This window comes from Polyodon spathula, chromosome 3, assembly GCF_017654505.1.
Source record: "Polyodon spathula isolate WHYD16114869_AA chromosome 3, ASM1765450v1, whole genome shotgun sequence".
Taxonomy (NCBI): Eukaryota; Metazoa; Chordata; class Actinopteri; order Acipenseriformes; family Polyodontidae; genus Polyodon; species Polyodon spathula.
Window position 1 is genome coordinate 41,245,970 of NC_054536.1, and position 17,127 is coordinate 41,263,096.

A 17,127-nucleotide genomic window follows, 5' to 3' on the forward strand; every position below is an offset into this window, starting at 1 on the left:
TCGCTATAAACTTTAAACTTGAAGCAGAGCCATGATTCATGGCTTTGTAATGTCTCACAGTGACATAATCCATATTGTTATTTCTGATTGCAGCTTTGTTTTCTGATATATATTTTTTTTTTTTTGTTTGTTTGTTTGTCTTATATATGCTAGCCCACAAAGGGGCATTTAAGCATATACATGAGCTGAATTACAGTTAACGGTATGTAGGAACGATTTTAGAGTTGTTGCGTCTCAGCGTTGAATTTAGGAACGCAGCCATTGTGAAAGACTGCAAGAAAAATAAAATGCCTATTTTTTCACAGTAAATTGCAAGAAGCTGAAAGCAACTTTTATTTTTTGCATACGAAATCAGCTCTCAATCCACTAATGCCCACCATTGTTACAGTACACATTCCAAACACACACTCATTTTTCAGTTCCCAAAATATTTTTAAGATGGAAAACTGTGTATAGACAGAACAATCCCAACCACTATGTCTCCCATGTGAACCATTTAAAATGTTTTAAGTAGACAGAAAAGAAATGTACTTTAATATATTCGCAGTGAGTGCACTTCAAATAGTTTTAAAGAAGGTATTCTTCTCACAATATGAAAATAAACAGATCCCACAATATAACCCCAGCAGGAAAGACTGGTGCCCTGACAAGACAACTGTGTTATAGATTCTTTGCAAATTCACTGTGCACAATATTTTCAGGGGCTAATAATGGAAGATAAAAGCCATGCAGTTCTGGGGCTCCAGCCAAATGCTCCCGCAGAGGTGCACAAAATGGACATACAAAAAAAGATTAAAAACAATTAGTTTTTAAGTGGTTTGGTTGTTTACATGTACTGTACCATAGACATCTTTCTTCCCAGGACCCTTTTGAAATTACTATTCTGGTAAGTAAATATCTCTGAACAATGGGCCTGTCACAACCAGTCTGTCTATTAGTTGCCTATGTGTTTTGGACAAGCACACGCTACAGTGGCTTGCGAAAGTATTGACCTGCATTTTTCCTATTTTGTTTGCCTTACAACCTGGAACTAAAATGGATTTTTATTTGGATTTTATGTAATGGACATACACAAAATAGTCAAAAATGGTGAAGTGAAATGAAAAAAATAACTTGTTTAAAAAAATTCTAAAAAATAAATAACGGAAAAGTGGTGCGTGCATATGTACTCACCCCCTTTGCTACTAAGCCTCTAAATAAAATCTGGTGCAACCAATGAAACTTCAGATAGTCACATAAAAAAAAATTTAAGGGTTAAATAAAGGCAAAAGGTGTGAAAGCCCGCCGCTTGCACTCTGACCGCAGAGATGCGTGGGGAGGTGATAGGAGGCGCGCCGCTCCGCGGCGCGAGGGCGGGCGTCAGCGCGGCCGATGCGCCGCTCCCGCCGGCGCCGGGGCCCGACGGCGCCGCGCACGCCAGCGTCGCAGTGAAGCAATGCCGCGCGCGTCGTAGCGAGACCGCGGCCCACGCGAGGCAATAACGAGAGGAGAAGTACCGCGCATAGGACTGTGTGGCAGCGCCCCCCGCGCAGTCGCGGGTCGGCCGGAAGAGTGCACCGGCGAGCGCATATAATAGCCGGCACCTATGATCCAGGGGGCGACCGACGAGGGAGGAAGGTGAAGCAAAACAAAAAGCAATCATTACGGGTTGTACATAATGACTTAGCCTAGATTTAACTTAGTTAAGCCAGAGGTACCAAGAAAATGTGTATACTGTATGAGCTACTATCTCTAGTAAAGCTACTAAGTAATAGCACCAATAGCTCTACTAAGGTTTGTAATTCATACAGCAACCCAAAGTGGACATGCTAATTTAACTGTCTGCTTCCATGGCTGCTTATCAGTACTTTAGCCCAGAAATTGGTATGGAATAAATACATGATATGGGAACCAATCATGTACTCAAAGATGTGTGCTGCTACTAAAATCAGAAAACAAGCATGTAGATCAGACTGGTGGACATAAAAAGTTGCAGGCACCTGACATCGAAATAAAACAGGAAAGGGAAGTTGGTCACCAGCAGGGACAGCGCATCTTAAAGGTAAAGGATTGCTTGCTTCCCATTTGCTTTAGTACACTGCAACTTCAAGTATATACTGTTCACAACTTGGTTTCTTTAATAATAGGCTTCTCAAATTGAAATATGCAACCATGCTTTTAACAAAGTGTATTTTGTATTTCGGAATATAGCCTGGGGTAAGAGTAATACAAGACAACTTTTGCTTGCTTAAAAGTCTTGCTTGTTTAAAAGTAAAAAGCCTTCAAAAAATGTCACCAATTTCCAGTTATAGTTTTGGATCTTCTCTGAAACAACTCTGGGGACATTTAAAGATCGCTAACTATTTAGAAAACTTTAGGTTTCATTCCAGAAACTTGACACCATCATTTGTCAACAACATGCAAAAATCAACATCTTCATGTGAAGTTCTTGTAGTTCAAGCTGTGTTCCAGCGTGTCATGATAATGCACAAAGAATACATCTGCCTTTGGCATATGTTGCAACAAGCCCTTCAGAAAAAGAAGTTACTGATAGCTCAGTATATAAAAGACATACGAACCACCCAGTTAGATTTTTCAACAATACAAGGTTAGACAAACTACACGTAATTTATTTAAAGGGTGTGATGCTGTCAATCTTTGTAAACTGGTTCAACACATATTGTGCAACACTTTACACTCCTATGTTCAAACAGTAATGCTGGTGCCTTGTCTGCAAGCATGTGGCAAAGGTAATATTTTAATCTTGGAACGGCAATTACCAACACACCCATGGTATTTAGTATGCAAATCTATCAATAGTTTAAAGGGTTCAATGTCCAAATATCACCTGTACAAAAAAGCACTTTATATGAGTGTTCATAAAAGCTTGTTATTCTTCTTTCTTCTAAATAAAGCACAACTGTATAATGAACATTGTGTGTACTTTTCCTACAATACATAACTGCCTTTTAGGGTACTTTCTTTAAATGGTCATTGTTTATATTTTTTCTAAAGACCAAAGTATTCAGTTTAGTAGATCACTCCACTGGGTGTACCATATACAAATGCTGAAAGTTCCTGGTTTGATCAGCGACGAGAAATACTCAATCTACAATCTACAATGTGGGGTCCACAACTGACCTGATCGCTAGACATAGGGTCCGGTCCGTCACGTGCATGACAGATGCTGGAACTGCATTTGTAAGTTAATCTACTGGCACAGATAGCAAAACACTGTTTTACATTTGCGGGGTGCATGGAAAAGCCAAAAAAAGAAACAAAACAACAAGGTAGATCAGATTACATCAACTAAATATGGTGGACAATTCTGTCAAAGAGCAGGAATCTCCTTTCACTTGCTTTGTAAACATGCAGTTGCCACTAATATCAAATTTAAAATGTGATCACTTCCAGCAAACACTGTACTTTAGGAATAAGCTAGTTACATATATGTTAAACACAGAACAAATAGACCCTTTAAAAGTTTAAAGATCAAAGAGAGACACTGAAATGGTCTGTATTGCTTGTATAGTTTATTTTATATACAGTAAAATAAAAATAGCTCACTTAATTCAAAAGTGTCACAGCAAGTTAGTTTATTGCCAAGGCAATAGAAGTAGCTGCTCATTCCAGTAACCACACACCATCAGAGTGTATAAGTGAACCAGCAAGAACATGTGAACATTATCCAACTCCTAGAAAACAAGACAAAAAAAAAAAAACCCTAACCATTTCTAGGGCAGTGCAATAACTGAGCTTTAAATATGCAGTATTTTTTTTTCTCGCCTCCTCAAGCTCTATGACAAATTATTTGTTTGTCCTACATTTGCTCAAAAAAAAAAAAAAAAAAAAGAGGAACTGAAATAGAATGAAAATAACAAAAAAAAAAAAACTATTTGAAGCATTTCTGAAGATTCCCTCCCTCTTTAAAATGAATTGGTGTTTGCATTCCCAGTATTCCAATATCATTTTATACAAATCCAGATGCATGTTTCTTACTTCATACATGTTAAACAACCAGTGATTTATTCTGGGGAAACACTTGAGGAAAAAAAAAAAATAATATAAAAATCAGCAAAATAGTGCTAGGAAACGAAAGGAAACACTACTGCTAAATAAACTGCTTTGCTTAGAACTGAATCGAGAGAGAGAGATTCATATAGGAGTATATAATACAGTATTCAAACAAATGTTGTTCTGAATATGGCTAATTTGCACAACAAAATAGGAATACTGTATTTTAAAACCTACTAAAATGTTATATGATTTCACAAAACCAATGTCACACAGTTCCCAAATTTGTAAAGTGACAGAAGTACAGTATAACTTAGCAGTAGTTAAGACTTCTTTTTGTTGCTTTTAAGTACTGATCAGGAACAGAGATATGGATAACAAATGATCTCTTCTGTATAAACACAACTCATTCCCTAGTTCACGTTGCATGTGCACCAATTGTGTGAATGAACCTTTAGCTAAAATAAGCAGCAGCAAACAGACAGTAAAAAGGTTGAGTAAAGTGTTGCGGATAATAAATACATTCCGAGTTGTAGTAGGGCTATTCACTCTATCAATATAAAGTATGCGCTAGTAAATTCTACAAAATAATTTTTAAAAGTTGTCCTTGAGATGCTCCTTCTTGACCTTGCTCCCTTGCTACCTCTGCTTTAACCCAGGCTTTCAGCATTCTTCAAAGATGACAAGGATTACTTCCCTTAGCAATACACTAGGCTTTCCTAGGGAGCACAGCAGGATGTTCATAGGCTTCAGAAACCCTAGGAGGACAGATGTGCTCCTGTCTTTGGTTTCCTTGAATAGAAAGAAGGGATACATGGAATTAGTAACCAAGAACACAGATAAAGAAGAACTATAAAGCAGGGTCTCTAATTTAATGATGCAAGACAAACCCCTTTTTTTGTGTGCTTTGGGGAACAGGAAAACAAATAAATCAAACGAATTAATCAACTCTTCATACAGCTCATAAATAAAAAGGTTACCCCCCCCCATGAAGCCATCAGTCAAAGACCTGGAAGATGGACACTAAAATGTAACTAATACTTTACCTAAAATAAACAAGTTTAGAAAAGCTCTTACAACACTGAGTTCATTCTTGGCAGTGGATACTGTATTTGTAGTTTGAACTATAGTCCAAATTCACCCAATTTTAGGAAAGCAGCATTATTGCATCTTTTAGGTACAACAACAAACTAAAGTAAATATGTATTTCATTAACTTCTTATTCATATTCATATAAAGCAATTGCTATACCATGAGAAAACAAATCTAACGAGCAAGACACAACCTGTAGATTTGTTTTCCGACAGCAATTTAGTTTGGCCTTTAGCAATTCCCTCAATCAAATGCCAGCTATGCTGGCCAAACAGTTAAATGATAAAATCATCTGAACTGCAATAGATGAAAACTAATGTAGTTAATTTGAATTTTCCAAAACAGTTTGAATTAACAAATAAATGTTGGTAACAACCATTGCCAACCTCAGGATTAAATGTAAAATTACAGCAATCTGAATCCTGAAAATTAAATCACCATGACCTACATACACAGTACGCATTTACATGTATGAATGGAAACACATGGATGTACAGAGGCCTTTGTAGATTATAGTACTCTCAAATGTTTGCTCAAGAATGCCCAAACCAAACTGCATCACAACTAGAAAAATCAGGTCTCTAAATAAAAATGTAACTGTGACCCAGAACCAGATACTCTCAAACTTGCGAGTGGAAATGCCCTTGCCAAGTTTATTCACAATTGGTTAATCAATGTTCTAGATATCTATAACAATGTGACATTGATATATTTATAGAGGATAAATAACCATATGCCAATCTTTAATTGTCGAAGACTAATACATTTCTTATAAATAGACAAAATATGCGGATACATAGAAACGCAACAGGTGCATGTTTTTAGGTTAATTTTTAACATATATTTGATGAAACCAAAATAAAATGCGTACGTCAAGTTCTTTCAAGACACACCTGCATGTAGTCAAATAAAAAGTGGTTCATATTTTTATAGCTGGTTACTTGGTAACCTATAAACAATGCTCACCCCCTGGAAGGCGAGGGCTCATTAGGAAACAATGACTGAAAACTTGCATGTCAAGTCAATTTTGCAATGGCTTACATTAATTGTACTATAAAATTTACAGGATAAAACTGCCTCCTAACAATCCAAAGCACAACATTGAGATTAACAAGATAACAGGCAACAAATCAATTTTAAAATCTTCAACAGACTCCAGCGTCTGTTCTTGACCTCTTCGGACTTGGTTTGCTAAGAATTACGAGGGGGAGGTGGGTTGGGCTTTTAGTCGCAGTGCTACAACACTCTGGAATAGCTTACTGCAGTGTATTATGGATTCTAAAATAGGGCACATTATTAAATCTTACAAACAACGATGTACCCTAAGCATATAGTTTTATAGTGGGCTTGTACCTTTAAATATATCTTGATTTCCTGAGATGCCAGGCATTTAAGACTTCAAGTATGGAAAGAAGAACTTAAAAGACGTTAAATTACTTTATGGAAAACTGCCTGCCGCGATGACAAATCACAATGATGCTGACAAAAGCATTTTTTATGTTGCGTTAGGCAGAGCTTGTGGATTTTGAAAAGTACAGACAGTAAGATTTACCAGAAAATATAAAATGTGAGAAAAGCTGTCCACTCTTTTAGCTATTTTGTAACCCCACACTGAAAGTTATGAATGCAGCTTGCTTTATAAACTTCAAGAAATACGTTGCTCTTGTTTCTATAATACTGGACTATAACAAACATATACATATATATATATACATACATACACACACAACACACACACACACACACACACACACACATACAGTGCCTTGCAAAAGTATTCAGACCCCTGACCAATTCTCTCATATTACTGAATTACAAATGGTACATTGAAATTTCGTTCTGTTTGATATTTTATTTTTAAACACTGAAACTCAAAATCAGTTATTGTAAGGTGACATTGGTTTTATGTTGGGAAATATTTTTAAGAAAAATAAAAAACTGAAATATCTTGCTTGCATAAGTATTCAACCCCTGTGCTGTGGAAGATCCCAGTTTGCACCGATGAAAGAAACTGCCCTAACGAGGACACAATTACCTTACTATTGGCCTCCACCTGTGAACCATTAAAGTTGCTGTCACATTTTCTGGATAAAAACCCCACTGTTGAAGGATCATTGGTAAGGCTGTGAATCTGAAGGAAAATGAAGACCAAAGAGCATTCTACAGAAGTTAGAGATAAAGTAATACAAATGCATAGATTAGGGAAAGGGTACAAAATAATATCCAAGTGTTTGGATATCCCAGTGAGCGCAGTTGGATCAATAATCTGGAAGTGGAAGCAGCATCACACCACCCAGGCACTGCAAAGAAAAGGCTGTTCCTCAAAACTCAGTGCTCAAACAAGAAGGAGACTTGTGAGAGAAGCCACAGACAGGCCAACAATCACTTTGAAGGAGCTACAGAGTTCAGTGGCTGGGAGTGGAGTAATGGTGCACCAGTCAACCATATCAAGAGCTCTGCATAACACTGGCCTGTATGGGAGGGTGGCAAGAAAGAAGCCGTTACTCAAAAAGTACCATCTGAAAGCATGTCTGGAGTTTGCCAGAAAGCATGAGAGTGACCCAGCTGCGATGTGGGAAAAGGTTTTGTGGTCAGATGAGACCAAGATAGAGCTTTTTGGCCAAAACTCAAAACGCTATGTGTGGCGCAAACCTAACACTGCCCATGCCTCAAGACACACCATCCCTACAGTGAAGTATGGTGGTGGCAGCATCATGCTGTGGGAGATGCTTCTCATCAGCAGGGAATGGGCATCTTGTTACAATTGAAGGAAGAATGGATGGAGCAAAATACAGGAAAATACTGCAAGAGAATCTGCTTCAGTCCGCTAAAAAACTGAAGCTTGGGAGGAAATTCACCTTTCAGCAGGACAATGATCCCAAGCACAAGGCCAAAGCAACACTGGAGTGGCTCAAGAACAAAAAGGTGAATGTCCTACAGTGGCCCAGTCAAAGTCCTGATCTCAATCCCATTGAGAATCTGTGGCACTATTTGAAAATTGCGGTCCACAAGCGTCGTCCAACCAACCTGAACAACCTGGAGCAAATCTGCCAAGAAGAATGGGCCAAAATCACTCCGACACTGTGTGCAAAGCTGGTACATACTTACCCCAAAAGACTTAAAGCTGTTATTGCAGCGAAAGGTGGCTCTACCAAATATTAATGTGTGGGGGTTGAATACTTATGCAAGCAAGATATTTCAGTTTTTTATTTTTCTTAAAAATATTTCCCAACATAAAACCAATGTCACCTTACAATAATTGATTTTGAGTTTCAGTGTTTTAAAATAAAATATCAAACAGAACGAAATTTCAATGTACCATTTGTAATTCAGTAATATGAGAGAATTGGTCAGGGGTCTGAATACTTTTGCAAGGCACTGTATGCATGTGTGTGTGTGTGTGTGTATATATATATATATATATATATATAGATTATATATATATATAGATATATATACCATATAACACACATATATATACACACACACACACACACACACACACAATTAAATAATTGATCACAAATTATGATTTATTTTGCTCAAAATAAAAGGCTAGTGCAGTGCTCTTCCTGTCTGAATCTTCTTTTAAAAAAGCTACTTAACATCACACACAGAAAACTTCTAAACTCCAACCAGGAATCACAATTCCAGCTTGTTTTACAGTTAACACTTGTGTGACTTTTTCTACAAAAAAACTGTTTTTCTACAAACCCCCCCTCCCCCCCCCCCCCCCCCCAACTCTCACATCTCCTCTCATCTACCTGTCTCTTGACCATCTCCTCCTGGATGCACTCGTATTATCTTAAACTCAACCTCTCCAAATCAGACCTTTTCTCCCGCCCTCTTCCTCCCCCACCACTGATCTCTCTATCTCTATTCCTCTTGAATCCACATCCCTCTCTCACCCTCATCCACCAAGAAACTCTGGGTCACCCTCAAACCCTCCCTCTCCTACTCTCAGCACGTCTCTACTCTGGCACGCTCCTGTCGCTTTTTCCTCAGCAACATATGCAGAATTCACCCCTTCCTTATCAACTACTTCACACAGCTCCTAGTTCAGGCTCTGATACTGTCCTGAACTTGACTACTGCAACTCCCTCCTGGCCGGCCTCCCTGCATCTGCTATCTGTTTGCTCCAGCTCATCCAAAACTCTGGTGTCCGCCTTGTCTTTTCCCTTCCATGTTTCTCGTACGCTACTTTGTTCTCTCCATTGGCTCCCTATCATTGCTCACATCCAATTCAAAACTCTTGTGCTTGCCTATCGCTGTCTCGACCTTTCTGCCCCCTCCTACCTCCAGAGTATTACTTTTCCCTGCACTCCCTCTCACCCCCTCCGCTCCTCTACCACCAGCAAATTAGCTGTACCCCCACCTCCAGAGTACGCGTCTTCTCCAACCTTGCCCCTCAGTGATGGAACAACCTACCCACGGACATCAGGATGGCTCAGTTCTTGACCACCTTCCGGCGCCTCCTCAAGTCACACCTGTTCACATAGCATCTGTAAATCTCACAACTCTCGACTATACTGGACTATATGGCAAACAACTGTATTAGTACATCTTGTACTGGCACTTAACTGCTAACATTTTTAAGTTTAACTGCTCTTAGCCGTAATCGCTCTCAAATGTAATTATCTAAGGTATTTTCTATTTTCTCTCATTTGAATTTGCTCTTACTTACTACTGATTTTACAACTGCTGTGATCTGTAATATCATACTTTGTAATGTGATACTACCGCAAGTTAACCTGTATAAGGGCATCTGCTAATAAATAAATTCTGCGAATAAATAAATTATAATAATAATAATAATAATAATAATAATAATAATCTACAAGGGCCTACACTGGGAAAGGCATAACAGCGAGGGTAGTTGGCAGGATCTCACATGAGTCATAAAATGCCAAATGCCAGCTTTTGATCAGCAGCCAACTACAGTACAGTGTTAGCAAAAGAGGATCAGCAATATCCCCAGGCTATACAGAATTGAAAACCCAGGCCACCTCAAAGCATTGTTATTATACAATAAGGAGCCAAGACAGCAGAACTGTGGTAAGTGCAGAGAGGGTATAAACAGCCTAAACATGAGCAGGGTACAAAACATTAGTCATAGAATTACCACACGGCTACAATTTCTGTTTGGATGAGACATGAACTGGTGTAAATCACTCTGACGCTGAACTGAAAAAAGTGATCGCTGTTTGCGTAAGCTGCCCTATTTCTAATATTCAGTGGGACTACAAAGTTTTTTTTTAGTTTTTGTTTTTTTTTAACCCATTGAGTTTTAAATTACTTGAGAAATGACCATCAGCTATTTCAGTGTACTTGTACAGCATACTACATACCTACGTTTCACAATGTGTGAGGAGAGATGTTATTTCTGGTGTCAAATGTTCAGCTGCCTTGGCAGCTTCGGCAATAGCCCTCCTATAGATTCCCTTCTTCTTTCGGTTAAACCTCAAACGGAAAAACTCTAAGAATGGCGAAAGTTTTGACACAGAGAGCAAAGATGTTGTGGGGGAACCAAACCAGGAGACCTTTGCTTCTTGCCACAGTGGTTCGCCGTCTTCTTTTTTGCTGGTGCTAATGCTAAGAACACGGGCAGGCCACCAAGGGAAGCCGTGAATTTTACCCCACACTATATCTCCTACTGAAACAGTCTGACCTTCTTCTGTGACACACTTTGTGACACTCTTGGTGTGCAATCGAACCGTTAGGGGCGGCACAGTCTTTTGCTCATCTTTTGATGAGGAGGAAACAGAGATGTCCTCTCCAGGGGCAAAATCACAGAGTTCCGGAGATGCACCGTCTGAGCTGGAAGATTTTGATTCATCCAGACTATCGTTGCTACAGACTGACAAACTAGACGAGTCTGCTTTCCTCTTACGAAAATTGAGCAGCAGAGTCAAATCGCCATGTTGTTCTATGTCATCGTGTTGCTTATTAAATCCGTCCTCGTCTCCAGAGCTTCCCGAGGACAATTCGAGGGAGCTCCTTTCAGCAGAGTCTTCTGAATGAATATCAGCATGAACCGACCGCGATCTGGTCTTAATTTGTCTCTGTGGATCGTTAACAAATTCAGCCTGATATACAGAAACGCTGTCTCCACCACTACTTCGGGGCTTAAGCCTTATTTTTGGAGGTGGGACATCTGCATTGAAATGCAAAGGCCTGGTTAGTTTCAGTTTTGGAATTGAAGCAGCTGGGCCATTTGCTGGTTTGTCTGGAAGACTTTTGTTTTCTTGACATTCTTCGTCCCTCTCAAGGCCGCCTCCATTCTGCATTAACTGTTTGGGGCAGAATGGTTTAACTGAACCGTGCACTCTTGAAGGTATTTTGATCACTTCTCCTTTGCCCTGTGGAGTGCTATAAGATATCTTGATAACTGGACTATGGGGAACAAGTTCAACTGGAAAGCCCTCTTCCTCTTTCTTCTCCTTTTTACACTTTTTGCTGTCATTGTCCATCTCCTCCCATTTCTTTGATTCTTTCACATCTGTGTTCTCCTTTTTAGCAGCTTTGGAACTGTCTCCATCTTTGTTGTCCTCGTCGCTGTTTAAAGTGTTCTTGCACTTTTCACAAAGAACCTGCCTGGGCCGCAATCTAATAGTGCTCACAGTCATTCTGGCAGAATCACGGTTTCGTCGTTTGGTTCTTTTGATTACCCTTGGAGGAGGTTGTGGGACCCACTGGTTATATGTCTGTCTTACCCACAGGGGCTGTGGAAAGGGAGCCCCTTCAAAATATGGAGGGTACTGAGACAGTGCTCCAGGCAAAGTAAAAGGAGTAGAAATGGACATGTTCTCTGTAGGTTTGGGAGTATGTTTATTACATGGCTGTGGCTCAGTCTTAGTGGGTGGCTGGAAACACATGTTGTCATGGGAAACAGCATTACTGTTGCTGCTGCTTGGTACTGGAGGCTCATCTTGACTTGATAATATGTCTGGAAGACAAAACAACCCAGTCCTGCATTCAAAAGAAAAATATATGGTTAACAAAAAAAATAGTGAGAAATGATTTAAAAAAGCATTATTAATTGAAAACAAATATAAAAAATATTAGCCTACAACCAAACGTGAGATTTACTGTGCAAATGTTTCCTCAAAACAAAGAATCACAGCATATAATTTAATAAATGATATTCCCTTTTCTTAGTATGTCACCTATCTGTAATTGCATTCCTTTGTTTGTCAATGGACATGATGAGAAAGACATTTGATAAATTAACCATTTACCATGTTGTACTGTAGCAAGTGATCAATAAGGGAAAACATTTACAGTGTTTGTAAAGCTTACTGGCCATTACTTAATCCCAGCCTTGGATTGTTCAGCAGTGCTTCTCTGTCAAGTCTCAAGAAATATTAGTTCCTTCCTTAAAATGTATTACCATAAACCACTTTTGAAGTTCCAGTTCACAATTATCCATTTCTGTATGCGCCATAGAGAGAACATGTATTACCCGGTTAGAGAACTGAATCTTCTTCAATACCAGGAAATAAAATGCGCAATTTAGGTGGAAGGGACGCTGCCTCTAAGAACTATGTACGAGCAGGCAGTGCTTGCAAGAAACACACAGCTGTCATTTAAAATGTGCTGACATGCATTGGAATGAAGCAGCCCTGATTTCTTTTAATAGGGCCATCCTCAACTGTCTTTCTCAAACACACACAAAAAAGCACATTGCACAATGCAAGTGTTCATGTTTCACTAGTTCAGACACTTCCATACAAATTCACCCTTAATGATCCATAGTAGACTTTTCTGCAAGGACACTGTAATCAAGAAACTTTTGACTAGACAATTGTGTTTAACACTTTCTGCTCATAAAAGAAAAAATATATTTTTCCTAATCTTATTTAACAATTCACAGTATGTTAAATATATTTTCAGGAGGCTTTCTTTACCATGACTATACCAAGCAATCCTTGATGCAATACCCTTAAGAATGTTCATTAAAATGACATTGTGTACAGTACTGTGCTATATACAGGTGCCGCCACTATACAGTATATATTACAAGGCCACAGATATAACATGAAATTACAGCAACAGTATCAAAAATAAACAAATCACCATAATATGATGGCCTACATGTACATCCATAGTATGTACAGTATCTATACATTTAAGAAAGCAGATGGACAGACAGATGCCTCCAAGTACTCCCAGTTTCTGATATTTCATTTGTGCTAAACCAAGTCCGTCCGTCCCCTCCCATCTCTAAAGATAACTTGAATTAGTGGTTCAAGATATATGCTACTGAAATGAAAACAAGACCACCATACGTACAGTATGTACACACCAACGGACACCTACACAAAACTGACACACAGGAAAACCAAACTAAGAAAAGACTGTGACAGTTCAACCTGATTTCAGTATCAGTAAATGACCTTCAATCAATTGTTTGGAAAGTCAAAATAAATCACTCTACAGTGGGCATGCTGACTACAATTTCCTTAGATTCACACTTTCTTTTTTAGCCTTTCCAGAAACACAGTAGTAGTAGTATAGACAAATCCTCTACTTCACAAACATATGCAGTATAAACACTTCCACTACATGCAAGAATGTGAACAGTTTTCCATTTTGCTCACTGTGCTTTTTAAACATATCCTATTAAACAAACAAAAAAAATTTACTAAAACAAAACAAAAAAAAGTATTTAAATTAAGCTACAGAAGCAACTAATCTAACCTACGTGAAGAACTTATTTTAATGAAACTATTTAAAAAGAAAGCCTGCATTTTAAATAGTTGTTCATGAACTGAGCATGCTCACACATCTGAAGAGAGTGGGGGTTGGGATGTCTAGCCACAGCAGGATATTGTCCTTTTCCAAAGAACTCCTAACAATGCTTTATTCATGACTGTTTAGGATATGAATGTACCTTATGATTTTTGACATCCTACAACGTTTAATAAGATCATAAACTATACTCCACTGAACACAATAGCTATAGCCCTTAAAAGCCGTGAACTCCAAACAAAGGGCCACAGGACACAATCTCCTTGATCACTCTAAACCACACCTTTCTTTTTTTGTATCATATAGTACTGCAGTTTGCTGGACTCGGTTTATTATAGATACAGGTACTGTTGGTAATAGTGCAAAAGCTTAACGCTGTAGCTGTGTTTAAAGCATAGAAACACACCACATAACAAATGCAGTAAAAGGCCATAAATTACACTATATTGTGTATTTGTGTTTTTTGGTTTAGTGCATAACGATTTAAATACTTCATAGAATATAGCTAGTATAAAAATGTCTCACATTGTCCAGAACTAGACAACCATAATATATTTCAGTTGCCTCTCCTTCTAAAGCACATCGGATTAAAAATTATTTACTGCTCAGGAAGACACTCCTAGATGGGGGGATGGGAGTCTACAGATCGAGAAAGACAAACTGCAACAATATCTGGGCAAAGAGAACTCTTGCAAAGAGGTGTATTTCGACAAAATATATAAATTTATAAACAGTTAAAACTTGATTGAAGATTGAGACCCAACCCAGACAAGGTTGCATACTAAAATATAAAATACTCATTAACAATGTGCTTAACATATCTGAAGCCGAGCTGATAAATCAGACTGCTTGAGCACTCCTCGGTTTTATAATGTATGGGTGTTAACTGTTAGGCATGTTCTACTTATTCCCATGAAATATTAAATTTCATTTAAGTTTCAAATGCAGCAGTGCTTTTCTGAGGTTAGCCCCCCCCCAAAAAAAAATAATATCCTGAAACATAGTAACAAAGGTTATTATAATGCTAATTCCACCAACTAACACTGTCAAGATTATAACACAGAGCACTCTATAAAAAAAAAAACAGTTCTAATGACCAACTGTAACCATGCAAGGTGCACCATCCCTTTTATAAAACAGCCAAGAGACTAAACATTTAGTACCTACAGTACAGCTCTGTAATGTAAAAAGTGCTAATCCTTACCATATGTGCAATATACGTTTATATTATCACATGCTTAAATTAAAAATTATGATGAATTGCTACACAAAAGATTACCCTACCATGTGCTGACCCTTGTTACACGTGATGTTTAAAAAGTCCCACGAAGCTAAAAATTGTGTTTCCCAGGCTACACAAAATACCCAGAGCGGAATACAGAACAAATAGTTCTACTTAAATATTTATCATAACTAAATTGCTGATGATATTAAACGTTTTTCTTTGCACTTCATATTTGTATATTTCAAATGTTAATTTATATATAGTATATTTCAAATTAAATTATTTTTTCTTTTGCACTTCATATTTGGATATTTTTTCCAATATTAATTTTATATATATATATATATTATTATATATATATATATATATATATATATATATATATATTTTAAAGCATTTGTATGTAATGACCTTTATGATTACCCATTTGTCATAGTGATTTGGAAAATTATAAGGGGCTATCAATTCCCATAAACCCGGCTATGAAGATAAAAAAACAGGGTGGCCTTAGTTTAAGGGCATCTATCAGGGGAAACTGTGGTTTACTTACAAAAAACGAAAATCCCCATACACTCCTTAAAAACTTGGCTTGTATTATCAGGGAAACTTGTGTTACTACAAAACGAAATCCCATACTCTAACTTGCTTTTATAAATTTAACAAAAAGTTGAACGCACTTTCTTTTGTTATATTTTTGTGTTGTTTAGGGGTAGGTAACTTAACTGAAGTTTCTACAGAATGAACTGTGCAACAAAGCTACCTGACAACTGTGCTTTATACGTTTACGAAGTGCTTACAATTGTGCTTTACTTTATAATACAATTAGTAAAGGAAAGAAATAAACAAGATAATCAATATTGACCAATAGTCAAAATGCATGTATGATTAATTTATATATATATATATATATATATATATATATATATACACACACACACACACACATATAAACAACACATACATACACACAACACACAAACATTCTTTAAGTGTTTTATATCATACTCATGTGGGCATATATGAGCCTTTTAAATAACTGAAATGTGCTAAATTGTGTATAATGTTGCATGTAAATTAAACTAAACATAAAATGTTCAGCTTGGAATGCACTCCATGACTGTTCCGGGGCCTACTGCTGTAGCTCTTGCCTGTCGCACCCTTCTTTCTGCTTACAGGCCCATCTCCGTTAAATACATTCTGAAATTAATCTACTTAATCATTGAATATAAACCCTTACTTTTTGCTAGAGTTCAGCAATATTCCGGTATAGCTGTGGTCTCCGTGGCTGAGGGTCACCACTAGCGTGTCGTTGATAATCTGATCGATGAACACTGGGATCCTGTAGCCGGCTCGCAGCTCCTGTGCCGCAGCCTCCATATTTTCTGGGGTGAGGTGTCCGGCTTGGCGCTGCTCAATCCCGGCTACGGCTGCCACGCTCGCCTCGGTCTGTACTCCGTCTCCCTTCTTCTCAGCACGGGAGGCTACACCAGGGCACGGAATGACGCCATCACCTCAACCAAGGCAATTACACCACGACTGCCAGTGGTGACATCACAAAGAAAACAACACTTAAACGATAGCTCACGCAAATGAAGAGATAAAGAACTAAAGTTTAATAATGAGGTTTGTTACAAAACTTCAGAATAATGTTAACATTTCGATCATGTATGTATCAGTGCAGTACGAAACAATGGCGGTGGCATGGATTGTGCTTTTACTATCTTTTTACTTTTGATATTACCCATGTCTTAAAAAAATAAATACTTGACGGGGCCAGTTGTTACAACGTATTTCTTTTTTCCATCAGAATTAAGTTGGTAATGCTATTGGCCTACTAATACCTAAACAGTTTGAAAGATGTATTTATATTTTTAATCACAAAAGGGTAACAATGAACAAACCCAGCAATTAATATTAATAATTCAAAATGAACGTGGAGTGAAACATCCACATGCTCAAAAGCATCCGTGGAGGACTCCAGTGATTTGCTCATTTTCGGCTCATTTTATTTGTCCTGAAGGCTTGGTACAGGTTAAAGTAGCTGGTTAAGATGGTACAAAACAAAA

At 37.9% G+C, this 17,127-nt stretch overlaps 1 protein-coding gene across 2 annotated transcripts; it reads right to left on the reverse strand.

The window, feature by feature from the left end:
- Positions 1 to 3,851: 3,851 nt before the first annotated feature.
- Positions 3,852 to 16,621, reverse strand: LOC121313094 (PWWP domain-containing protein 2B-like). 2 transcript variants are annotated; one of them, XM_041245256.1, is made up of 3 exons: positions 16,299 to 16,621; positions 10,438 to 12,054; positions 3,852 to 4,785 (listed from the first exon to the last, which is right to left on the reverse strand). In XM_041245256.1, exons 1-3 carry the CDS (start codon positions 16,436 to 16,438, stop codon positions 4,752 to 4,754), a joined length of 1,791 nt encoding a protein of 596 aa, XP_041101190.1. In that variant the 5' UTR covers positions 16,439 to 16,621; the 3' UTR covers positions 3,852 to 4,751. The 2 variants fall into 2 exon arrangements, with proteins under 2 accessions (XP_041101190.1, XP_041101191.1); XM_041245257.1 differs by having other exon boundaries at positions 10,434 to 12,054.
- Positions 16,622 to 17,127: the final 506 nt, after the last annotated feature.